At 34.1% G+C, this 27778-nt stretch overlaps 1 protein-coding gene and 1 long non-coding RNA gene across 2 annotated transcripts in view; both read right to left on the bottom strand.

Moving 5' to 3' along the window:
- Positions 1-720: 720 nt before the first annotated feature.
- On the bottom strand, positions 721-14287 carry LOC134840112 (uncharacterized). Its single transcript, XR_010162400.1, has 3 exons — positions 13837-14287; positions 8762-9103; positions 721-1965 (listed from the first exon to the last, which is right to left on the bottom strand). It is a non-coding gene; the product is annotated as an uncharacterized LOC134840112 (long non-coding RNA).
- Positions 14288-16670: 2383 nt separating this feature from the next.
- Positions 16671-27778, bottom strand: part of LOC134839734 (N-acetyllactosaminide beta-1,6-N-acetylglucosaminyl-transferase-like) — a 41899-nt gene continuing 30791 nt past the window's right edge. Inside the window, exon 6 of the mRNA XM_063855356.1 lies at positions 16671-16827. Coding sequence (XP_063711426.1) covers positions 16724-16827 — 104 coding nt within the window. The 3' untranslated portion in view covers positions 16671-16723. The remainder of the gene's footprint in view (positions 16828-27778) is intronic.

Raw genomic sequence — 27778 nt, forward strand, 5'->3', positions numbered from 1 at the left:
TATGCCACATCATTTGAATGATTTGCATTACTTGATTTGAAAAACCACATCATTTGAATGAATTTGCATTACTTTCGAAACCGTTACATATTTGTTACTTAACTAGTATATGACACTTATAAATATTCGGATGATTGATACTTCAACTGATGTAAACTTCGACTGGTTTATATACCACCACCGCTTTAGTTTTTTTCTCTTTTTTTTCCACGCAAACTCAGGTTACACAAAAAATTATCGAAACGGGTCAAGTGATACATCAAATTGAAGCCATTTTAGTCGAGGTTCAAACGACATTACAAAAACCAAAAAAAACTTCATAGTATTGAGAAAAATTGGTGTTTAGTTCGAGCATATAAAGCGAGTAAGCAGGCTTACAACAGCTTCTTTATGCATAATTTAAGCCCTAAAAGCTTATTTTCAGGTATATAAAGTTAGTTTTCACAAAAAAAAAATTTTAAATTTTTTTTCGCCATTTTACTACGAAGAACTTTTGTTCAATTTGACTTTTTTGTTGTGACTGTTAAATATACCTAAATTATAGCTATACGTCAAATTTTTTATCACACCACGCAGAAAAAACTAGGCTATTTTTTTTTTAATTTAGTTATTTAAAGACTATGCTCGGAACTATTCGTGCTAGTTGCACAGTAACAGGCTATCATTTTGAATGTTGCCCAGTGCTTTCTCAATAAAAACATAATAACATGAACGCTAAAATTAAATTCATCTTTTTGAATTACATATGACACCGTGCTTTTTTGGTCTAATTTTTAAGAAAGTGACGGGAAATTTGTGCGCTCGATAGTTTTTGTAGCTAGACCAATAGCGAATTTCCACTAAACCTTTAATTAAAACTTTTTAACTATTAACGCGTAAGCGGAGAATTAATCGCTCAGTACATTACTTCAAAAAAATTACTCCAGGAAAACTAAATGGCAGTCTTATGTTTCATATGTTTTTGATGTACTAGTGTATTCCCCAGATGTTTATGTGAAAAATCTTCCCAACGTTTTGTCAGACGCTGCTTTTTGATCCAACTTTCAAAAAGTGATGGATATTTTTTCACTGGGGTCTTTTTTCAGAGTACATTAATTTCTAATGACCAAACTCAAAAAGATATTTCACCTGTGATTTTTTGTGAATTTATAAGAATTTCAAAAGTTTCAATTTGGCGTAATTTTTGGCCTGTTCTACGCATATAGCAAATGCGGCAAAAAAAATAATTTGGGCACGTTAACTACAGCAAACTATGTGGTAGGAGACGCGAAATACATCACATTGCAATGAACATTGGGCGTGGGGGGTCGAAACAGTGGGCGTGCCTTAATAGATTTTGTCTTGTATAGATTCTTAAGTAATCTTCCAAAAAACGTACTATATATTTTGTTTTGCCAACAAATGTGCACGGCAGTCAATATTTTAGGAAAAGATGGCAAGCTTACCATATTTTTAAAGTTTGTAAAAATTTTGCCGTAAAAAATGGATGCCTTGAGAGAGTCGAGCTGCTGAAAAACAACTCATGCAACCCCCTCCCCCAATTTTCCGCACCCTTAACCCACTACAACCCAAATGATAATAACCTCAAAATCAGGTAGTTTTGATTTTTCTCGTTTGACAGCAACAATTTAAATCACTCGTTAATATCGCAATCTTCCAGCGTCGAAACCCAATCGTTTCTATTTTGGTGACAATCGCTGCAGCAACTCCAGATTTTCCTGGTCCAGATAAGTTTCACCTCCTGTCTGAACTGGACGTTAACCAAAAAATTTATCACAGGCGTCATGATAAACATGAGCAGGTTGATGAAGTCGGAGACCATTGTAAGCATTATCATCAGTCCCGGATCCACGAAGAAGTCTCCGATATGTCGCTCAGCCTTGTAGTATCCAACAGCCTGCACGATTACTTGTGGGTACAGAAACAGAATAGCCAGGAATGTTGACAGTTTGAACATTTTTGATACTAAACCACAAGGAACATTTAAAAATACCACATAAAATCAGATCGTTCTAGGTGCTCATTTCACAAACCGTCAAAACAGCCAAAAGTTCAATGTCCGAATGTACACGGGATACTATTTTTTTGGGCTCCAGAAACTAGACAAGATGAACGCTACAATTTGTTTTCAGAAAACGAAAACATATGTTAAATCATTTACTTTTCCATTTTATTTTCCTACTTTTCAGGAGTGTTTCAAATTAAAATGGAAGTGTGAAAAGAAAATATATGGGGTATTCTCATGATTAAGGGACCGCATGATGGAAAAATTTCAACCAATCTGAATGCTTAGACGTTTCGATTGGTTAATAGTCATTTTCTTTTTATTTTTAAAATCAGTTTTAGGCTTTAATACCCGACTTCAATTTCGCATTATTTGAAATTTCAAGTTTCTGTTTTTGCAAACTGATGAGTGCTTAATTTCAAAATTTTTGGGGCTTCATTGAAACCTTGGATAGTTTATTAGTTTTCATAACTGCTAAATGTTGATCTTTGACGTGTTTGACAGCACACATAAAAAATTCTCAGCACCCATTAAAATGCGAAAAAAATAAAGCCCAAAAAACTGAAATCCCAAATTCAAAACCCAAATATTTTCAGTGCAAGGTTAAACTTAGATTTTAACTGGTTGTTTATAGTTATTAATCAAAAAACTGAACCGAAACCAACCACTCCGACCCCCTAAAATATTTTTGCAAAAAAGTCAAAAATTTGAAGAAAAAAACTGAGTTTCACCCAAGAACGAGTAGTTTTAATGCCAAGTTGATAAAAGTCAGATATACAAAAATATTTTGTTCGGAAAAACTTATGAAGAATGTTTTTAGAAAAAATGCAAAGTCTTTCCAGAAATCTTGACGAACAGCTTGTGGAACGTAAGAATTGCGTAACTTAACCATCTGGTTGACCCGTAGCCTTATATCAGGTCATTCCCTTTTAGTTTCTTTCAACTCTGGTTTCTTCCGCGCATGTGTTGGATTCTCAAAATCGAGCTGACTTGATTCGCATCTTTTCTCATTTTTTTTGCTTCAAATGAGTACATAAAGGTACACCCTAGCCGCAAGTTCGCTGAGTCACTCGAAACCCTACCTTTAACATCGCAAGATCGTATTTCTGGTACTTGCCGCACTAGTTATGGCTTCAGTCTTATTTACCAGCAGTAAACCAGCAAAAACTGATCAATAAGATCTAAGAGGACTGATATACTAATCGGGTATGATCTTGATGATACTTCTATTTGCTGACATCGAAATCGTAATTTTACTACAACTTTCTCACAGAAAACAAGTTAATTACCCTCATTCAATTTGAATTTTTATAATAATTTTATATTCTGTCAGCAAACTGTTACCACGGAACTATACAATTTCCTAGATACATCTGGTTTATTGGTATAAAGTATAGCAAAAGATCTTTCATCAAAGGGAAAAGCGAAGGATTAGCCTGTTTTCCGCCCGCCAATTTTTTGAACTTCATCGGGAAGCTCACGTTGACCTAAATTCGTTTACAATAGATATCTTCGACATTAATTAAACAGATCCATTGCTGCAACTGTAACTTGATCAAACCAGCGGTGACCCGCTTGATTAGTACAGAACTATTGGGCAGTTTGTATGAGCTGTGGACTCGCAAAAACTATCCGATAATGATAAACTAACACACCTCAAGATATTGGTTCTTCGTGAAGCATAAACAGCTCAAGTGCAAATGGCCTAGCAAGGCAGAAGGATGCTCTCAGGATTTTTGAAGGAAAATTTGGCTAACCACAACCAGACGTCCTTAAGTGTCTGAATAAACTAAACAACATAATTAACCTAACGACTATAAATTTAGCGACACGCTTGTTGAGATGCGTAGCTCAATGATATTTTGCATGAAGAAAGCTTTTGCAACCCAAAGCCCGTTAAAATGAATAAACTTTTCATCCAAGTTATCAAATAAAGTTGATGTGTTTTCATCGTTGTCCCATACCACCGACCTCCTAAAAGCAACACTTCAAAGCTTCCATCCAACACGAAAGAGTCCTGTTTGTTCAAGCCAATCGTTTGTGATTTTTGAAGAGGGATGACGCGCCCTCTTCAAAAGTCCCAACGATTGGCTTGAAGATAAACCCAAAGTTCATAAGCGCAAACTTCCATCTCGTGAACCGGATAATAGCTCTTCAAAAAAAAGGTTAATGAAGACTCTTCGTCAAATTCCTAAGCAAAAAATGAAACAAAACTTCAGTATAGTCCCTGTTTGTGATAAAAAATAAGCATCCACTCTGGAAATGTAACAACTTCAAAGAAAATCCAGCAATCACCGCGCCAGTTTTTTCGCGTAGACGTAGAGTAAGCTTTCTTTTATACCTTCGAGGAAATAGATAAAAAGGAATCGCCCTCAGCATAGGATTTGGCCTACGCTTAAATGATAGGGCACACAAAATTCCATGGAGCTGAGTGCATCTTTCGAGCCCGTACTCCGGAAAATGACCAGTGACAATTAAAAACCTCCCAACCATAAAAAGTCTTGCCGTTAAAAACTAAAAAGAGTCGAAAGCACTTAATTCAACAAGTTTAAAGAGTTTCAATGGCCTAATGACTATGATAAATTATCAATTTCATCAAGTACTTAAGAAACTAGTGGAGTTGTGTGAAATGACCTAACCTGGGCAGTTTTTTTGTGTTGATCATCTGATCTTGCACGTAGACTTAATCTGACAGATGACAAAACTGAGCTAACTGTGATTGATTTAACTCACTGAGGTTATCTCCTCGAAGCAGGTTGTTTTAAGAAGGTAATCTTAGTTTAGCCCGGAAATAATTTGAATCTAACAGTGGCTACAAGCAAGTCGAATTACGTCCTCAGACAATATAAGTGAGTATTAAAACCTTGACTCAACCACCATACACGATAGTCTGAACTATTCCGTTGGCGTTGTCAGACCTGACGAGAACTCCAAACAACAAACTTTTTTTCTCCATGTTGGTCTAAATAAAAAGAACCAATGAGGTACAGGATCTTCCCCACCACTCGCTGTTTGATTGCGACAAGTCAGGAAAACCTCAGCGCATTCTTAACGAAGCATCCAAAATAAATAAGTCTTACCTAATTAAAACGTTTCTGGTCAGTCTAATTTTGGGTCGAAATTTTCTAGCCGTGCTAATGAGATTCTTCAGCAGCAATGTGTAATGTAGGAGTAAGGTTCCCTCAGTTTGGTGTAGTTGCAGAAGATCAAATATCCCTACTTTTCCTGTAGCGGAAGGAAGAGGATACCACAACCGATGAGGATACCAAATTACCCAACATACCTAAGCACGCAATTGTGCTTATTTTGCACTCGTAACCTCATGTCTCTTTTCCAAAAGCTGCATCTGCAGTTATGCAAAACATCTTTTTGAACGACATTTTGACTCCTTGAAACACCTTGAAGAAGCTTTGAAATTAGGTAAAAACTTTGTAGAACTTCTCAAGTAGGGATGTTTTGAATCGGCAAGGTTTGTAAGTAATGTAAATGTCATACAGAATGAGTTAAGTACGTGTCAAGAGACAATCTGGGTCTGGTCATTGAAAGCTCTGGCAGTGAAGATAAAGCATCGCATCTACGAAAATTTTAGGATAGGACCAAAAAAGTTAACTCACAATCCGGCGCTGCTACTTTCTGTTCCCAGTTGACAAAACTGGATTGAATGGCTTGGCAACAATTCTCAAGATTTCTTCTGTGCACTCGGATTTCTTCGTGTGCGCGCTCTGTACACTCAAGACACCAAACTTGCAAAGAACTGAGTAAAGCAAGAGTAACGCCAATGAAAGCTATGCGTATCTCCAAAAAATGTATGCTGTTGTAATGGCCACACGTGTTAAGGACGATAATGTTAAAGCAACTACCATCTAAAAAAGCGATATCTTCATTCGGACAGACAGTGTGGCGCAAAGACTCCATTTGTCGAAATAACCAATTTTAACCGCTAACCGAGCAGGGAGAAAACTTGAAGTCACCAGCGTAGACGAGTGGTGTCTTTTCGACGCCGGAAACAACCTCGCGGATTTGGTCACTAGAGGAAACGCCGCCAAATGTGTAAAAGTCAGCAGCTGAACCTAACTTCCAAGCTTCCTAGGAATCCGTCACTGACCATTTCAACCAAATATTGGGGTTTTAACCAAACTAAAACTCAAATGTCACGTTAATTATGTTTTTGATACAGCGTATAAATTCATCACAAACCCGGTATCAACCAAACCCGTCGGTAATTGGCGTCAATAGGCCTTTTTGTGCAGATATTATGCACAGTTGCTTCCACAAAACAAATTATTCACATCAAGGCTTAAATTGCACAATTCTGAGAAAAAAATGATGAATCGAACTTTTGTAACACTCTCCCCCTTCGTTGGTCTTTGTGGTTTTCTCCGGTCCAAAGTTCGCATAAGCCTCTTTCAAACATAACATCCCATAACACTTGATTTTTGAAACACTTTTTTTGTCGATAATCTACACTGCAAAATTGAGCATTAATATTTGGACTTTCTAGGTTCAGTCATCCAGATGGTTTATAGCTTTTGAAAAAAAAAGACTTCTCTCCGCATCATTCCAAATAACTCTGTGCTGTGCCATGAACAGGAGATAACTATTAAACCGTTAAGTTTGAATTGCCGGTTGAGCGCTTATGATACCGCCATTCGCTGTTCAATATTTGCGGCTTTGACTACTTCTGACCCTTTTATAAAACTGCTTTCCGGCGTTCAGAGAAACGTTGGAAATTTCTTCCCACTTGTTTTTTATCACAGAAGCCATTCACATAGAAGTCGTTAAGTGTACGGACGCAAACTCTTGCGTAATGGGAGTAGAAAATTTCATCGTTAGGCATGAAACTCATCAATAATCTGGTCTGAATGAACCTTGTCGGCGAAGAGAAAGAGCTTTTTTGTGCACTGGAGCGGGGAATGACCGTCCACTCGCTCGTTTTGTACATAAAAGTTAAAAGCGGATAAAACTCCCTCACCACGCATCAAACCATGCTGGCTCGTGAGATCGATTTGCAGCCTTTGAGCACAATCATATGCCAACGCCAGCAAGACTCGATTGTTACGATTGGTACATGCCTTCTGTCAACAAACAACTTGAAACATAATTGAGGTTGGTTGAGTAAACATCGTAACTATTTTAAAAACCTGCCGGTAAAACCTAAGTGAAGCTGAATGCACAAAAATCAAACTGTGCACATCACTAAGTAGTGACACTGGTCTAATATCTATCATAAGTCTGTCAAATACATCCAGTAATAAGGAAACCAAACCAATGGAATTGTTTTAAATGACCTGGGCAGTTATTTGTGTTGGTCATCTGATCCTGCAAGTAGACCTAATCTGACAGGTGACAAAACTACGCGAACTATGATTGGGTTTAACTCAGCTGAGACTATCTCCCCAAGATATAATGCCTGATTCCAAATTGCAAACCAAATATCAAATGGAACCTGTTAACACCACCGAACACTAATATGCTGATGTTATTAGGTCACTATTTTATCGGTTTATCTGCCTTTTCAGTACTGCCGGGTTAAAAGTAAGAAATCTTTCGTTGCCATTCGTCTTCTCCTGGGATGGGTCTTCAGTTATCCTCTCCTTCCATCCATTGGTCTGATCTCCAAATGCTTGAAATTCAATATCGATGATGTAAGTGGTTTGGTAGAGCAGGTCAAAACTTGTTAGGAATTGAATCATACGGTGGCTACAAGCAAGTAGATACACGTCCTCAGACGATAAAAGTACGAATTAAAAACCTGAGTCAACCACCACAGACGATGGTCAGAGATATTCCGTTGGCGTTCTCTTGGCTGAAGGGAACTCAAAGTTACCAACCGTTTTTTTGCTCCGTGTTGGTCCAGGTTAAAAGAACCAACGAAGTGAAGGATCTTTCTCACCACCCAGTGTTTGATCCCGTCAAACCATGATCTTTACTTTCGCATCCTCAATTTTTTTTCCAATTTGCCAGGTTTTTTTCTGCGTGGTGTGATTAAATGGTCTAACTGAAAAACTATAACTTAAATACAATTAAAAATCCTGGTTAAATTGGCAAAATGGTCAGCAGGTTTTTTCGAGAAACAGAAAACATAAAAAAAAGTATTTTATTTTATTTTTTTGGCAGTAGTTGATTTGAATTTTTTGAACGCTTTGATTCCCAAAACGGCGGTAAAACTATTTTTATTTGTGTAAAACAAAATTTTCATGGCTTAAATTAGGCTTAAACAAGCTGTTGTATGCCTGCTCGCTCGCTTTAATCGCTCGATGTTGGAGTTAAAATTAAAAATTGCAAACTTGTTTTTATACAAAACTGGGAGTTTGAACATTATTTAATTACTTCAAATCACAATGAAAGGGCTTATAAATGATATATCTCTAGACTCATTATCATAATTATTTGTGGTTTCTGGTTTTTATGGTTTTTGTGGTAACCGGAACAAAAATTATCAAAACTTTCAATGGTCGGAACAATAATGCGAGGGGCGAGGTGGATTTTCAAAAAAAGCTTTGTCGAACTTTTTTTAGGTCTCCCAAATCACTATAAAGACCCCATTTTGACCAAACTTTCTGGGCCGCAGGCAAATTGTCGAAAAAAACAGGCCGAAAGAGGCGTTTATTAATAGGCAATGAAAGACCACTGACACGGACAGCGAGAAGTTTTATCGTTTAAACGAAAGCCTTAGCCGGAATTTTTTTCTCGATCAATAGTTTCATTACTTGTGAAAAAAACTGACGTTAGCTATCATTTTATGCGAAAACTTACTTGATTTCCGTTCAGAAAATTGATCATACATCTCATCGTGGAAACTGAAATCGGGTACATCACTCTCACTGCTCTCAGTTTGTGCGATTTGGAAGTACAAATATATAATGAATAGAGTCACGATGACCAGTAGAACCCAGTTGATCCAGTCCAGAACGACAACTGATATAAGAAACCAAGAGGAACCATTGTCAGGTAAATCGTCCGAATATTGTTCAGAAAAAAGCACCGAAACGTGGTCGTACTTAATGCAACCAACATAAATTTGGAAAATTGTCTCGGCTAGTGAAATTGCAAGCAGAAAAACAAGAATGAGTATTGTCCGCTTGTAGCCATAGAATCCTGGAACGTTTTTATTACAAGCAGACAAGATAGGAATTTGAAACAAGAACTTTTAAGCCTAATGTTATCACAAGCTGATTTTATATATATAAAAAATATCGTCAAGGTTTTTTTCGATACGGGGTTTAATTTTTTGAAAACTTTTTTAGGTTGACCAACATACAATCAATCAGATATACTTATGTAGTTGCTGAAAAAAATGTGCAATAACGTTTTCTCCGCATTTTGTCCTGTAGAAGCTACAAGTTGCAATAAATTATAAACTTAGTTTTGACAGAAGTAGTCTTATTATACTATTCTATTTAAGGGCAGACCATTAGATTGAGATGTAGCACCTCGAAATCGTCTGCTGATTTCAAAGCACAAAAATTGGCTAAAATTTAGAGATCCCTCTATCGCAAAAAATCATGCTTTGAAAGAAATTTTGACTGAAGCAAAAAACTTGTGCTTCCGATAGATTTTTATGTAAACAGTTTTAGATTTCTGAAATCAAGTAAAATCATTTTTTGCCGAAATTGGGACGAATAAATTAGCTAAAAAAACACTTGACAAATAATGTTAAGTGACAAATAATGCCAAACTTGACAAATAATGCGCATCAAATCGGTTCAAACATGAATCTAAATTGAACGAAGTCAAACTAATTATCCCATAACAGAATGCTAGTGTATCAGGGTGAAGCCCTGGATGTTCCGGCTGCCCCTTAATCCATATCGAATAAATTTTTAGCGGAAAAAGTTTAAAATGAATACGTTTTGGACAATATCAACAATCAAGTATCAAAATTTGACTCGTACAAAAATAATACGACCAATTAGCTAGCATCAATTCATTTTGGAACGATTTTGTTTTCCGGGATAGTTCGCCAGGCATAAATAATTCGCCTTACCTTTTCAGGATTATGGATTAAATCTGCTAAAGTGCGCAAAAAGTGGTCCAGGGCATGACTAAACTGGTAATTTTCAAACTCATAAGACTTTGCAAAAAACGATCGGAGGTAAAAAAAAAAATCTTTTTTATTTTGATTTCATAGAGTCGACCTCTTCAATGGGACATTTTGCAATGGGCTTAATTTTGCATGTGGCGAGAAGGTTAAAGTTTAAAGTGTTCAATCTTTGATTGTTTTTTGTCACCAACTATGTTCCAGAGACCTTAATAATAAGTAGAAAATTTAGGGCTCAACCCCGATACAAGAAGCAATCTTGTTTAAAAATTAATTTTAGAGAAGTAAGCAGAGTATTTACCCTTGTAAAGCTATTTAACCAATTTCGGCCATTAAAATGATAGTTTTTTGAAGAAAAGTATTTTTTTCTTGATGATACATTGAGATCAGAGTCATGTTTAACCTGCAGTGGTTTCCTGTCAAATTGTGGTTGCCCAAAAAATGCCTTTAGCATTATTCTTGAATTATTTTATGTGCTCTATTTAGAAGTTATCTATGACAATGAGCTCAAGATAGTTTAGAGTGGCGAATTACACAGTTCTCGCAATTATTCCAAATTGACTTGAGGCAAACTAATCAGTCATTTAATCATTAGTCCTCTCAACGTGTGATGCTTGAAATTTAACATTTTCACTTGAGGAATGAAAAACAATCAGTTCGAAAATTGAACAAAATTGCTCTTATATAAGGGCAAAGCCCTGAATATTCCGACTGTCTCTTATTTCATATCAAATAGTTTCCGAGAAAAGAAAATATTGAAAACTTATAAGTTTCGAACAATATCAATTGTAAATTTTTGAATAATTCAAATTAATACGACCAATTAACTAGCCTCAATTCATTTTGGAACAGTTTTTTTCTGCGCGGGATAATTCGCAGCGCATAAAAAATTTGCGTTACGCTCTCAGCAGTATGAATAATTTCTTCAAAGCGCTCATAATTTAGTCCAGAAATTGACCAATTTAACAAATTTCAAAATCCAAGAACTTTACAAAAAAAACTGGAGGTAAAACGTTTTTTTTTGAACTCTAAATCAGGAAGTCATTATCTTTAATGAGGTTTTGAAAGTTTTTGTTGGAAACTATTTGTTTCGACCGGCGAAAACTGACTGAAGAAAAAAAACCACATCGAGCATAACAATTCCGTCATCTTCAAAATTCTGAACAAAAAAACGAATCAAACTTCTGTTACTGAATATCGCAAAATAATTGAGACAGTTTAAAAGCATTCGAAACCTATATGCTCATTGGAGTCGATCTCTTTAGTGGGGCATGAAAATTTTTTGTTAAAAACTATTGTTTCGATTGCCGAAAACTGACTGAAAAAAAACCCATCGATTTTAGATATTCCGTTTTTTCAGACAAAAATCAATAACGCTGAGTATAATTTGCAAAATTTATCATGTTCTGCTTAATTTTGCATATGGGGAGAAGATTAAAGTTCAAAGTGTTCAATCTATGATTGCTATTTGTCACCGACTATAATCCAGACACCTTAAAAACTAGTCGGACATTTAGGGCTCAATCGCGATACAAGAAGCAATCTTGTTAAGAGTTTATTTTAGAGAAGATGGCTGAGTATTTACCCTTGAGGTGCATTTAACCAATTTCGGCCATTAAAATGATAGTTTTCGAAGAAAAATATATTTTTCTTGAGGAGATCAGAGTCATGTTTAACCTGTAGTGATTTCTTGTCAATTTGTGGTTGCCCAAAAAATGCCTTTAGCATTATTCTTGAATTAATTTATGTGCCCTATTTAGAAGTTATCTATGACAATGAGCTCGAGATAATTTAGAGTGGTGAATTACTCAGCTCTCGCAATTATTCCAAATTGATATGAGGCAAACTAATCAGTCATTTATTCATAACTCCTCTCAACGCGTAATGCCTTTAACTTAATATTTGCACTTGAGGAATAAAAAACAATCAATACGAAAATTGAACAAGACTGCTTTTGTATCAGGGGAATGCCTTGAATGTTCCGACTGTCCCTTATTCCACATCAAATAGTTTTTCAGAAAAGAAAATTTTGAAAACCTATTAATTTTGGACAATGTCAATTGTAAATTTTCGAGTCATTCATATTAATACGACCAATGAACTAGCCTCAATTCATTTTGGAACGTGCTTGTTGTGCGTGATAATTTGCAGCGCATAAACAATTCGCGTTACGCTCTCAGCAGTATAAATAAACTCTTCAAAGCGCTAATAATTTTGTCCAGAAATTGACCAACTTATCAATTTTCAAACCCCAAAAACGTTACAAAAAAACTTGGAGGTAAATTTCTTTTTAATTTGAAATCAGGAAGTCAAAATCTTATTTGGGCTTAAAAAATTTGTTGGAAACAATTTTTTTTTGATCGACGAAAACTGACTGAACAAAAAAACCAAACCGAGCATAAAAAAATCAGTTTTCGTCAAAAGTCTGAACAAAGAAAATGAATCAAATTTCTCTTACTAAAAATCGCAAATTAATCGAGACAGTTTAATAGCACTCGAAACCTATAAGCGCATTGAGCGTGAAGAAAAATTACTAAAACTGATGCATCTATGCACTGATGCACCTAAAGCCGACATTTTTGGGTTTAAACTCATTGAAGAGTGCTCGTATCGCGGCAAAACCCTGAATGTTCCGACTGACTTTTGAGGTCTCAAGAGCAGTAAAAACATGAAAAAACTAATTAAAATAAAAAAAATCAAGTTTTTTTAAATTTGTTCTTCTGGTGAAAATTATTACCCCGCACGCCATATGAAGTACAAAGAGATAGATTCCGTTCCTAGTAACAAATCAGTTGCGGCAAAAAACCTGCTTCAACCAACTTGGAACGATTTCTGAGACGGATTAAGTCTCCGCTCACGCATTAAAAGCGCAAAATTTATCGCGCATGAATTGTTCCAAAATGGCCAAAATGGTGTTCTTTAAACCCCCATAACTTCACAGTTGAAATATCTTTTCAAATTTAAGCTCAGCACAACATTATAATACTTATTTAAAATATTCCTCTTATAAGTACCTTTTTTAAAATAAGCTCAGCACAACAATACCTTTTAAAAATTGACATTAAACAATTTAATAAAAAAAGGCTAATTAAAAAGTCGAAATTTGTCTTTAGAAAAACCCCGAGCACAAATATTTCGTTACTTTTGTTACGAAAGTTGGAACAAAAAACGCTATTGCCTACATTATCAAGGTGCTGCGGAGAACTTTTTTTTTGGTATTCAGATAGAAAGTTGGAACACCAACCCTGCTAACTTGCTTTCCTCGGGTAGCCTCTCGCCTAAACGAAAATTTGCGAAAAAATTGTTCAAATTATTGTTTGATTTTATCTTTGCGAAAATTTTTCATGACAATATTTAAAGAAAACTTCAGTAGGTCAATTGACTGCGTGCAATGATCAATCACATCAACCATCTGCTTGCATTTATAAAAAACTTCTGCAGCGTTTACCGTTTTTGCTTCGGGGGATGGCTCAATTGGTCATTACGGGTTACGGGCGGGGGGGGGGGGGGCGTGCTCAATTGATATTATTTTTTCATCAAATCAAAATCAAGATCTCTCGTTACTAATTATTTCCAACATTAATTTTAGTTAATAATTCTGCGTCTAAAGTACTCGAGCTTGATTGTCCGACAACTTCAGCTTATAGCCTTAATCAAGACCCCCTAACACGCCTAAACAACTTGATCCTGTTAGATTGACCGGTTTTGTAACAAGCTTTAATATATATTTGTTCTGGTAATAATGCAAGCAATTTTTTCTTTCAAATTGCTTGCTCGAATTTAGTGTCACCTCTCTCGTCTTGACGAACGCAAATCATGAAATATCTTCCTACTGCTCCGAACGTGAACAAATAAAGTGCTACTCGTGTCATCATCATGTAGAGAAGCATATAAGATACGCAAGCAACTGTTCCTGAAATCTTCAGCAGGAGTACATTAACAACTGTAGTTATAGCGCAACTCACGAAATCAAGGATACCGTAAGTAAACAACAACTGTTCCGAACACGATTTCAGTTTCCGAGAAAACCCGTAAATCCAAATCATGTGGAAGTTGACAATTAACCCAAACACGCCCAAAATAAGGCCCAAATAAATGGTTGCCAACGATGTGTAACATTGTGTCTCATTTGGAAAATCGACACTAATATTGGAACAACTCGAAGAGTTCAGATATATTATAGGTGGACGACTTGCCAACATCTTCTGGTGATTTCTTTTATTATTAATCAAAAGTCAAACGGATCATTATGATGTTCTGTTATTTAAATATTCCTCCAATATTTGCCTAGCTCCAAGAAAATTTGGATTTGATTTAAAACGCAAATAGCGTGATATATAGCAATGTCATTGGCAATAATTTTTCTGTCAACCTAAGACTGCTCATTTTGACCAGTAAATCCTGAAAATCGGTTTCACATGAAATCCTGTAAAAATTTGTTGTAAATATTCCAATTATAATGAGCAAAAAAAAAACATATAAATATGTATTAAAACCCGTTTCTGAAAATTAAAGTCATTTACATTTTTTCGCCAATTAATTTTTGTTATTTGAGGCAAAATTTGCCTTCGTCTTAAGTAAATTGGCTTGAAATAAATCAAGACTGCTGGTATCAGGGCGAAGCCATGAATAATCCAACTGTCCTTTTAGGTCTATGGAGCAGTAATAGCTAAAAAGTTGAAAATAAAAAAAATTAAAAAAAGTTTAGATTTGAGACGTGTGAAAATCATCCACCCTCACGCCATATAAAGTACAAAATGATAGATTTTACTCCTAGTAACAAATAAATTAGGGGAAAATAAGCTTCCTTCAATCAATTTGGAACGATTTCTAAGTCAGATTAAAGCTCCGCTTAGGCATTAATAGCGCGAAATATATCGCGAGTTAATTGTCCCGAAAAAAGCAATCTTTAAACCCCTGTAACTTTAAGAAAAATGATCACAGATGAAATAACTTATCAAATTTAAGCTCAAGACAACAATGATTTTGAATGATACTTATAAACTCCGTCAAAAATGACTAGTTAAAAAGTCAAAGTTTGTCTGAAGAAAAAAAAAACCCCGAGCACAAACATTCCGTTATTTTCGTCACGAAAGTCGTACCAATAACTCAAAAGCAAATCTGCGAAAATTGATAGGCGTGAAATTATATTTCTTCGAAAGAAACTTAAAACAAAACACAACCTATTTACTCTAATGGAAAAAAGTCTAAGGAGAATTCGGTTTTCACCTTCTGAATTGCTTGTTATTGCTGCGACTTTCGTAACGAAAGTAACGGAATATTTGTGCTCGGGGTGAGTTTTTTTTCTTCAGACAATTTTCGACTTTTTAACTAGCCATTTTTGACGGAATTTTTTTATTTCATTCAAAAGGTATTGTTGTCTTGAGCTTAAATTTGAAAAGATATTTTACCTGTGATCATTTTTCGTAAAGTTATGAGGGTTTAAAAATTGCCATTTTGGCCAATTTGGGACAATTAACGCGCGATATATTTCGCGCTATTAAAGCGTAAGCGGAGATTTATTCAGACTTAAAAATCGTTCCAAACTGATTGAAGGAAGCTTTTTTGCCATAGTTTGTTTGTTCCTAGGAGCGAAATTTACCACTTTGTACTTTATATGGCGTGTGGGGTGATAATTTTCTCACAGAAATCTCAAATTTTAAAAAAATCTTTTTAATTTATTGCATTTATATGTTTATGTTATTACTGCTCCATAGACCTTAAAAGGCAGTCAGAAAATTCAGGGCTTCCCCCTTATAGTTGTTGTTTTTGTTGTTGTTGTTGTTGTTGTTGTTGTTGCTGTTGTTTTTGGTGTTGTTGCTGTTGTTGTTGTTGTTGCTGTTGTTTTGTTGCTGTGGTTGTTGCTGTTGTTGTTGTTGTTGTTGTTGTTGTTTTTGCTGATTAAATAATTTGCAGCTACTGCTGACGGGATTGCTCCTAGTGAGTTCTTTATAATTTCCTCCTCGTTTCATTATACAACAAAAAAATTTCAAACTCCATGAGATGCCGCATTGAAGTTTTAAGAAATAATGGTTTTTTATACCTGGAAATTTGGAGCGGAAACTCATTCGTTGATTAACGTTAAATCAAAAAGCAAATCATGTAATGGATAATGGATCTTGTTAACTATCACCCCTATGGTATCTTGTAACGAATACCCCCCTATAAAGAAAGAATTGAACAGTTAAGCATATACGAATTTTGTACCTTGTTAATTAATCCGCCCCTATTGCAAGACCCCATGTAAGTTCACGGAAAACTGCTATAACTTTTTGTGCTATTGTCTTCATCTCAACAAAAGATTACGTGATTTTTTGAATTGCTACCTGACCAAACAAACTTCGCTGACATTGTACATTGTAAACTCTAAGTTGTTCAATAAAAGATATTATTTAGTTTACATCATATCATATTCGATCCACTCTATTTCAGACTAATCGCGAGATGGTCTCGCAGCTGCAGTAGGAGTTAGATCACGAACTAATTAGTTTGTGATTGGCCAATGCTGATATTGGCCAACTACTAAAATGAACGAAATTATTATTTCAACAACTCTCATTTTTGCTGCTTCAAGAATTAGATAGACCAATTTTTCATATATCAGCAAAAATGGGAGTTGTTGAAATAATAACTTCGTTCATTTTAGTAGTCCATAGACAAGCTAATTAAGTCGTGATCTAACTCCCCCTGCAGCAGACCATCCCGCGATCTTGTCCTTGATTGGCCAACGCTGATCTCTTTCTTGCCATTCTAGTCCACGTAGACCACACTCGACCAACTCCTAAAAAGGAAACAAGAAGATGAAAAACAAAGACAAAAAAAATATTCGTAATCTCAACTTGGAATTTCCTAACTTTTTTGTTTTCAGTCGGACAACAAAACTAATTGCGACGATTTTGCAAGTCAGTGAAACAAAAATTTGCCTGTTCACTTTTCGAAACATAGAAGCAATTTTCTTTCCGATATCTAATAAATGAAATGGCGACGTCATAAATTGCCATGGCGACGTCATAAAATTTCTCGTTTTCAGAAGTGGAACCTGATCTAAACTACATTTTATGATTGGATAAATTAAATGTTTTACCAATGTAAAGTATTTAATATTAACCAATCATGATCCATCTAACTAACAACCCACTTATTTGTAAGTGCTGAAGTTACTTGTAATTTCAGCACCAGAAAGATTTGAATTTAACTTAGAAATTAGTTGGACTCTCCCGAGCACTTCAGCAGCCGCAATAAACCAGTATACCCTAGATCTATTGAGCCTAGCAGAGACTAGTTAAACAACCTGAGACTAGATAGTATAAGAGTAAGATTAGGATCGGTATTAGACTAAGAAGTTGCACGAATCTATCCGGCCGAAAATAAGATAGCGTGACGAGCAGACGGTGTACCCTATCCGAAATTACTCTATGAGTTATACACACCAGTCTTAACTCATCTGGTGCGACCATAAGTCTCGAACAAGACCTTACTAGATTAGAATTAACCAAAAATAGATTAGAAATTAGACAAAAACATTTACAAAATGTTATACGACAATAATTTAATTGAAATGTCTCTCCGACTCAATAGATCAGAGCCAATATTCCGAACCATAACAGAACTACCCGGAATTGGAAGAAGACCTCGAACCAAAGACGACATACGACAAAGTAGAAACTTGCCGTATAGTTATATGATAGTTCGGCAAAAGCCAGAACAAACTTTTATATTTCGAATACTACTTGCAATGAATTTAGATTTCCATTTGCAAACATAAAACCTTGAAGTTACTCTTCAAAATCATTTCAGGCGCTAAACAAAATTAATATTATACAATAACGATTGATAAAAAGATCTTAGATCGTTTTCCTAAAACTCTGCAGTATTATACAAAACATGTTTGAAAAATATTTATTGGAAAATAAAAATAAAAATTAGTAGCATGACAATAATTGGTTAGTAATCATAAATCATCCTGTTGTTCCAGCTTCATCATCTAAAACATAACAGCAATCATAAACCCACTAACATCATCAAAACACTAAATCTTTCTTTTACACACATTTAAAATTTTATTAAAACTTAAATTCACTTAATTTTAAAACCAGATCATCAAGGCTTATCCTTGGATCTTAAATCATTTTCTACTTAATTAAATTTCAAATTTGATCATCAAGGCTTATCCTTGGATCAAACAGAACAACTTTGTTCTCCCCCACCCACTTAATTAGTGTCTAACGACCTCAAACGTCGATTCACTACCCAACCCTTTCTAAAGACCTAAGACTAATAGAAATTTTTAAACAAAACTAATCATTCAAATTAGGATAAACAGTGAAGAACTTCGGTTATTCATCCTTCACTTGACCCCCCCTCTTACCAGACCCAGGATAAATTTTAGACTTAGTAAGTTTAAAATAGTATCTAACGAACTACTCGCGTTCTAATTATACCTGAACCTTGTGGATCGATTTACTATTCTCCAACCCTTGAACACAATCACTACCCCTAAGTAAGATTAAGTAAGTTAACACCTTAACTTATACTAGCCACGAGAAAGTAAAAAATCATTCTTCGGAATCGATATACTTTTCTCTCCAACCCTGAACAAATAGACCCAGGTTAAGCTAACCAAAAAATCGTAAGAACTAACAGTTTAAGAAAATAAAAATCATTTAACAACCTTTGCATCCGTCATCCTAAACCTTATGTCATTTAAAAACCTAGGAAATAAACAAACAATCGTTTTACACAATTGTGAAATAGATAACAAAAAATACGACCTTGTAATCACACCTCATACACAAACAGTTGGATACATTCGAACAAAACGACAAACACTAAAGAGAAAAATAATAACTAAACAAAGACAAATAACACGAAAAAGATTTTCAAAAAATCGAAACGCATTTTCAGAATCAGAAACCAACAGTTTAGACGAACTCTACAAACTAAAAGAATCAATAGATAAAAATTGCCCACTTCACGATCAATTATATTTTTCTGACTCAGAAACAACTTCAAATTCATCAAAAAGAGGAAAAAGAAGAATAAAAAAGCAGTATAAACACAAACCAGTACATTTATACAATTGGAATCAACCAATTCGACACATTAATAATTACATATTAACAGTCATCAAACGAAAAAATGAGCTCAACGCACACTCCAGGTGAAGAAAGTCCAGATGATGATGAAATCTTTCCTTTTATAGTAGACGCAGATACTGATAGAGGACAACACATATTTTGTCAAAATTTACTCGTAAATTTATTTGAACCCGGAATCAGTCCATGTAAAACAGAGTTCCCCGATGTAAAAATCAAAAGACAAATCATAGATCACTATCTAAAAGATATATGCAACATAACACAACAGTATGGAATCTACTCCATAGAATTCACCTCACCAAACCATAATAATAGAAAATATACAATTCAAACAGACGATCTTGATTTAGAATTTTCAAAAGTTTTTTCAGAATATATAAAAAGCATCCAATATCATAACTCACAAAGAGCAAACTCCATATTCACCAATGAAGTTTTCGCAATAATATATAGTTATATTTCGATATTAGAAAACGAAATCCCAATAACAAATGTCTCACCGACAGAAACATCTAAACATTTGAAAGTACGACATGAAATCACACTACTCTCTAGTTATTTAAACATCATTAAAGAAAATTTCACGAAAGACGACGTTTCACAACATACAAAACACGATCTACAAAAAATTTTGGCATGGTTCATAATAGATTATTTCACACACAATATTGATTTAATTGCACAAGCAAGAAAAAATTTTAGACCCCAAAACTCGAACGATGATACCGCTATCACAGAACAATCAGATTATGTTTGGGACCCCGAATGGTCTCATCCCGCATTTATAAGCTTTCCACAATCAATCTCAAGTCAAGCAATAGGTACAATATCTTACATAAGAGATTATGTAAGAGTAATACCATTAACAATTGATGCAACACCATTAAACTATAATACATTTTTACCCGATACACAAAATAATAGTTTAAACTCTACAGTTATACACAATGAAAACCTCAATGGAACTAGGAATCTTACTCAACAAGATATCCAGACACCATCACACTTCATAAATGAAGAAATTGTACACACAACAACTACACAACAAAGTATTTCACCAATACGCCCAAATTTAACAACACCAAGAAATACAAATCCTTCACAAACACAGGTAACCTTACAATCAACCGTTAAACCTTCGGTTGCCCCTAAATATTCACATATGGATTACCAAACATACAGACCCATGACAATACCACCAAAAACACGCAAAACATTCACTAGAAACAACTTTGCAGACCATAATTATAATTATACACATCCATCAAAAACAAATTATCAACCACAAAGAAATTTTAACCAATATACAAGATCTCGAAATTGGGATAACCCAATGGCCCAACCTAATTCAACAAATTTCCAAACAAATCCTCCACGGGATCGCAGTGAAAATTACCCATTTTTTCAACAAAATAAAAATAAAAAACAGACATCTTATCAAATGGATTATTTATCCTCAGATGATGATTTCTTACAACCAGATATATTTGCACAAAATACTCAAGAATATCGTAGACAAGGAATACAGAAAACATGTACAAACCATAGAAATTTTTCTCCACAAACAATAGATGCACAACATCAACAACCAATTCAACAACAAAATCCAATTAATACACAATCTTTTCAACCAATTCAACAACAAAATCCAATGACTGCACACTCGTATCAACCATCACAAATGCAAAATGAAATACCACTCCCATATTATCTCCAACAACATGAAATAACAAGAAACCAACTTTCAAATTTTTCTCAAATGCCAAATGCAGCAGAATCATTACAAATGACAATGAATCCATACCTTATGGGTGGATCATCAATAACATCAAACAAACCCTTAATGGTTTTCACAGGAACAGACCCTGAATACTCTGTAGAAGATTATTTAAATGCAGTAACAGCAAACCTGATTTTAAATATTGGACCTGAACCAATTAATACGCCACTACATCAAAATTGGATACATCGACGCACAGCGTTAATACAAACAACCTTAGATGGCGCAGCCCAAAAATGGTTTTCAGTACTACCTCTAGAAATAAAATCAAACTGGAAAAGATTTACACAAGAATTTTCAAAAATGTTTGACTCCGAAAGAAACAAACAACAACAAAGAGTTTTATGTAATGAAATTCGCAAATTACCAAACGAAACCATCAAGCAAATAGCAGTACGAATCGAAACACTAGTTCGAAAAGCATATTCATTAAATACACATGACTATAAAAACACAAAGATGACAGAAATCTTAATGATGACCTTAACACCACAATTAAGGAAAATAGCAATAAAAAAGAGAGCATCTCATCCTTCTTCAATTCGAGAACCCGATTTAGATTTTCGAAAACTAGTAGACAAATTAGAACAAGCAGAAATCACGATGAAACTAGAAGAAACGGAAAATCTGAAATTACAATACGTTAACAGAATTGAAACGACTCCCACTAATATTAATAATATACAGGAATCAGAGACAGACCTCGTTGAAAAAATCACTGAAATACTCAATATCTACGAAAAGAACCCAAACTTTAAAGGCAAACCATCTTTCAAAAAATGGTGTAATTATTGCCGACGATACGGACATAGTATTTCCGAATGTAGACAAAAACAGCAAGACAATCAAAATAAACCTCAAAAATATAAAGAACCAAATAAATCATTCTATCAATACATGAAAAAAGATCAAAATCTACCGAACAAAACAGTCCACAGCAACAACAGTTCAGGAAAACCACTCCCGAACAATACAAATTATACAAGAAATCAATCACCATATAACTCAAGTTATAGAGGAAGATCACCAGAACGAAGAAACACGTATAATTCATCACAAAATCACTACAATAGACCAAATAGTCGAAATAACTACTCCAGATCAAATTCAAATACACAACGATTTGTTTCTAGATCTAATTCCCAATCAAGAAATAACTACTATCCAAACAACCAATCACGAAATTCATCATACAATAGGAATAGAAACTACTCCTATAATCGAAATAGAAGTTATTCAAACAACCGAAACCAGAATTACCCGAACAATCGATCAAGGAATAACTCATATAATAGATCAAACTATAACAGACCAAACAATAATTACCAAAACAGATCACGAAATAATTCACAAAATCGACACTCAAGTTATAATAATCGTTATAGAAATTATTCCCAATCACCACACCGGAATAATAATAACTATAATAATTCTAATAATCGCCACAGAAGTAGTACACCTAAACATCAAAGACAAATCAATCAACTACAGTCAAATCCAGAAACAACATCAGACCCTCCAGGTATTGATGACACAGTAACTGATACGTTACAACTCAATCAAATAAACTGTACATCATCAGATTCAGAAAGTGATACTGAAAACACTCTTTCTATCAATATGATAAAAGTCGAAAATGACTATGAATCTGTCATATATGAACAACCCTTTCCATCACACAAATATGAAAATAAATCAGAATTTCTTCAAAATTATTACACTACACCCATAAATTCCACACCAACAACGCAAGAAACAAATGCAAAAAATACTACAGAACAACCCAATCAAAATGTCAAAACAAAATGCTTGAATACAAACCACATCTACCAAAATATACAAAAAGAACAACCCAAAGAAAAAATCTGGACAATACCATTTCTCTTAGAAAGCCCAAGAAACAAAGAATTTCAACCACCAGACCTTGAAATAGATTTTTTAATTGATTCAGGAGCAGAATCAAACATAATAAACATTCCCACATGGAATGAAATAAAAACTTTACACCCAAAGCTAACACCTCTTGAAACCTCCAGTAAGCTAGCAACAGCACAAGGATCAACATTGATAAACTACGGAAAAATCCAATTATTTCTCCTCCCTACCAGAACAATGGAGCAAAGTAAAATTCTAAATAAGCCATTTAAACAAATATTCCATATCACTGATATTAAATATAATATCATTGGAATACCATTTATTTCGAAGTATATACCAACAATTAACATCCTAAATAGTAAAATATTAATCAAAGATAAATATACAAAAACAAAAGAAACATCCTTAACATTTTTTCAAAGATTAAATAAACAACCACCATTCTTTTCAAAATTCTATCCGATATTTAACCAACAAAGAAAACACCTGAAACCACTATCAGGAAACATCTATAATTTTTCAATCAAACAAGTTCACCAATATGATAAAGAACAAAACAAACAAAAATTTTATATGTCAGATTTTGAATTCAAACCTATTCATAAATTTTTCAAAATCACAATCTCTTCAATAAAATATTTGAAAAATTCGAATTCAGATATTATTTCCTTACATGTTTATAACAACACACCTTACCAAGTAACATTACCTTTAGGACTTTTAGGATATTGTGAAACCAACGCTACAATATCACCAATACACGAAAAAGCCTATCGCGTAAATAATATACTCCAATTACTAGATATTTGCCAATCTACAATTCTTAATGAAGAATTATCTATAAATAAAATAATAAGTAACGAAAACAGAAATACGGATTATTTCACAAAAACTCCATATTTCAAACCTACATTCAACATAAGTAACTACACAGAGGACCAACAGAAATTTTTAACAATGTTTAATTTCCAACATTCACAAATAACACAAGACGAATTCGAAAAGTTAGCCAAACAGCTAATTGAATATTCATCAGTCTATGCAACATCAAAATTCGATGTTGGAAAAATCAGTTCATCACTACATCTCCCATTAAAACCAGACGCAGTTTTCAAAAAACAGAGAGCAAGTAAAGTACCAATTCACTTACATGATAAAGTAAACAGATTACTCGATATTTTAGAACAGTACAATATTATATCACCAGTTAATAAAGAAGAACAACCAAAAGGCAACACATTCATCAACCCCGTTATCATTCTAGCTAAAGGAGAATCATTAAAAATCGTTCTCGACGCTAGATACCTCAATTCACTCATAGATGAATCAAAATGCAATTGGCCCATCGAACCAATACAAGTTATTTTAACAAAAATAAACGGCAAATACTTCACAACCGCCGATATGAATAGTGCATACAATCAAATGCCACTAGATGAACAATCACGACGTTTAACACAATTTGTTATCGGAAACCAACAATATGAATTTAACCGCTTATTCTATGGAATATCCATAGGACCAGCAGCATTTTCAGCTTTTATGAGCAAAATTTTTAGACCACTAATACTCAAGAAAAACGCAATCACCTATCTAGACGATGTTTTTATGCAATCACAAACAAAAGACGAAATGTTCAAAGTTTTAGAAAAATATCACCAAATACTTCAGAACGAAAATCTGAAGGCCGCCCCCGATAAATCACACTTCTTTTTGACAAGAGTTAAATTCTTAGGACATAATATAGAAAGAAAAACAATCACTCCATTGAAATCACGCATTGACGCTATTCAAAAACTTCAACCACCAACAAATAAAAAGAAAATCCAAGAATTTCTTGGAATGTTAAACTTTTTAAGTAAATATGTTTATAAAATGCAATTATATCTACGACCATTTTACAACATCCTTAGACAACAAAATAATTTTGAATGGAATACAGAACATCAAGCACGATTCGAAGAAATAAAGAAACTTTTAACTGAACAAATTTCAAACACAATTCCAGACCCTGATCAACCATTTTATGCAATGTGCGATGCTTCGAACTTTGGCATCGGTGCAGCACTATTACAATCACATAATGGTACAAATAAAATGAACCTCATATCAGCAAATTCTCGATTATTCACTCAAGCAGAGCTACGACTCTCAACTCTAATGAGAGAATGTACAGCCATAATATATACACTGACAGAATATGAATTTCTGATACTTGGATCAAAACATCCAACAGTTCTATTCACAGACCATAAACCAATCATCTTTCTCTTTACACAAAAATCTAACCCAAACCACCGAGTTTACAGATTTCAACTAATTCTAATGAAATTTCCAAACTTACATATAGTTTGGACTGCAGGAAAAAATCTTGCATTACCAGACACCTTAAGTCGAAATACACCACCTGAATTACTTACACGAAAAACAACAGTTGAAATACCCAAAAACATAAAATTCTACCTTGCAGAAAACGAAACATCACCCCGATTAGAATGCAAATATGCAGTTAAAACTGATATTGAACAATCACAAATAAATAATTTACAACATTTCCCACTTTATTTAGATTGTCAAAATAATCATTATGAAGTTGATTTACTTGGAACATCAACTTTCAAACCAATCCCATATTCTCAATGGATAAAAAATAACACCCAACAAAAACGAACAAAACAACACCCGCCTAAGAAAGACCATTTTCCACTAATTGAAAAAGAAGATTTAACTGATAAAATAAATTTATCAGGACCACAAACAAATGATTCAAAATACACAATAAATCAAGTTTTTGACCTTCACGACCCACTTGATACAATACCCTTATCTAAATTCGAAATTGAAAACATTTTTCTCCCTCCAACAGAAACAATTACAATTTCAACACTAAAACAATACCAGAATCTTGACCCAATAATTCGACAACTAAAATCATGGCACAAATATAAAACTAAACCTAACAAAGCAGATTCAACCATACTAGGCAACAAGACACTCCTCCGATATTTTCGCAAATTTAATTACACAACAATTAATGAAACTACAGACCTTTTAGAATACAACTTAAACGAATCCATAGTCCCCTGTCTTCCTTTAAGTATGATTCTCATCGCTTTTAATATTTCACATACACAAAATATTAAAGGACACTCTGGATCAGAAAAAACATATTCAAATTTTATACAAAACTTTTATTTCCCAAATGCACCAATTTGGATAAAAGTACTATGCAATGATTGTATAATATGTCAACTAAATAAACCTTACCCAAATCAAAAACAAATAGCACAAAAACAAGATTTTAAAGGACAAAGTTTGTACTTTAATCATCGTATCTCATTTGATACTAAAGGACCAATTTCACCCTCATCAGAAGGAAACTCCTACATTATGGTAATTGTTGACGCATTTACACATTATGTAGCACTTAACCCAGTACCACATTGTAACGCTTATTACGCTTACACAACACTCTATGAACACTGGATAGCAAAATTCGGACTACCAGAAATTTTAGTTACAGACAATGGTACAGAATTCATAAATAATGAAATAATAACACTATGTCATTTATACAACATTAAACACAAACCACGTACGTCTCATGCACCTTGGACAAACGGCTTAGTCGAAGGTATGAACCGTTCACTACAAGAATATCTTAGATGTATCATCAACGGAAATGATACAAAATATACCGAATGGTCAGCAGATGTAAAATTATTTCCCTTAGCATATAATTCACAAATTACGACAACACTAGGAATGTCACCATACGAAATGGTTTTTAACCAAAAGCCACGCAAACCAATAATGTTTACAGCAAATTCCCATAAAAACGCACAAGGTTATTGTAAACCAAATAAAGATTCAATTTGTTATAACCTACCTTTACATACACACGATGAAGATCATTTTCATCACCCACAAATTCTTAAATTAGCCTCCGGTACACACACCGAATGGATTTTAAATAGAGATAAGAAACACAATGAAATTTACCAAAAAATAACGAAAAAGTTATTACAAAGACAAAACATAAATGAACAAATCAATTCACGTTTTACACCAGCTTCCGATTTAAAAATTGGAACATTTGTTCTAATACCTAATTTTAATACTCAAAAAGGAATTTCTAAAAAATTACAACCCCTTCGAAAAGGACCATACCAAATAATTGCAAAACCCACTGATGTCACATATAAAATTACCGACTCAAACAAAAAAGAAATCGTTCAACATCGAAACAACCTATTACCTTATTACCCAAAAGAATACGCACTCCGCGAATTAACCCAATTATATTCTTTCACAGGATTAAAAATCATTCAAAATGAACCACATCTGAAAAACACAGAACAAAATGATAACCCCACCGAAAATCAAAACACAAAACCAACCGCCACCAAAAACAATACACAAAACCATAAAGAATCTCCAAAACAAAGAAAAAATAGAAAAATGACCGAACAAATAATACCCCAAGAACAAATCGACAAATCAGAAAATAGAAAAACAACAAGACTCCGAAATCAACCACGTAAAAACTATAAAATATTCATCCCCCAATCTAAAATTTTAAAGAAAGTAGAATTTAAAAAGTAATTTTAACATTTGCTTCACAATCTTGAAACCTCCGAAACATTTTTCATTTACATTTTTCAAAATAACATGCTGACAAGTACGTAATAATTCTAGTTCAAAATAGACCAATAGGATTCATCCAATCCGTCACTTTCTCTAACTCAAACTAAGACCAATTAGACGAATCATATAGAACTCCAGGCACATCTATAACTATAACTTTACGACCTCCAGGTCAAAAATAAGCAAACCACTCCAACTTGACAACTAAAATAAATATCACCATAATACCGTACCCCTCCCTTATCTAATAACCCAAAGATCAACAATATTTCCCCAACTCAGACCACGAATACCCCCAAAGCAAATTTGTTAACTTAGCCTAAAGTAAC

The sequence above is a fragment of the Symsagittifera roscoffensis genome, chromosome 2, assembly GCF_963678635.1.
Source record: "Symsagittifera roscoffensis chromosome 2, txSymRosc1.1, whole genome shotgun sequence".
Lineage (NCBI taxonomy): Eukaryota > Metazoa > Xenacoelomorpha > Acoela > Convolutidae > Symsagittifera > Symsagittifera roscoffensis.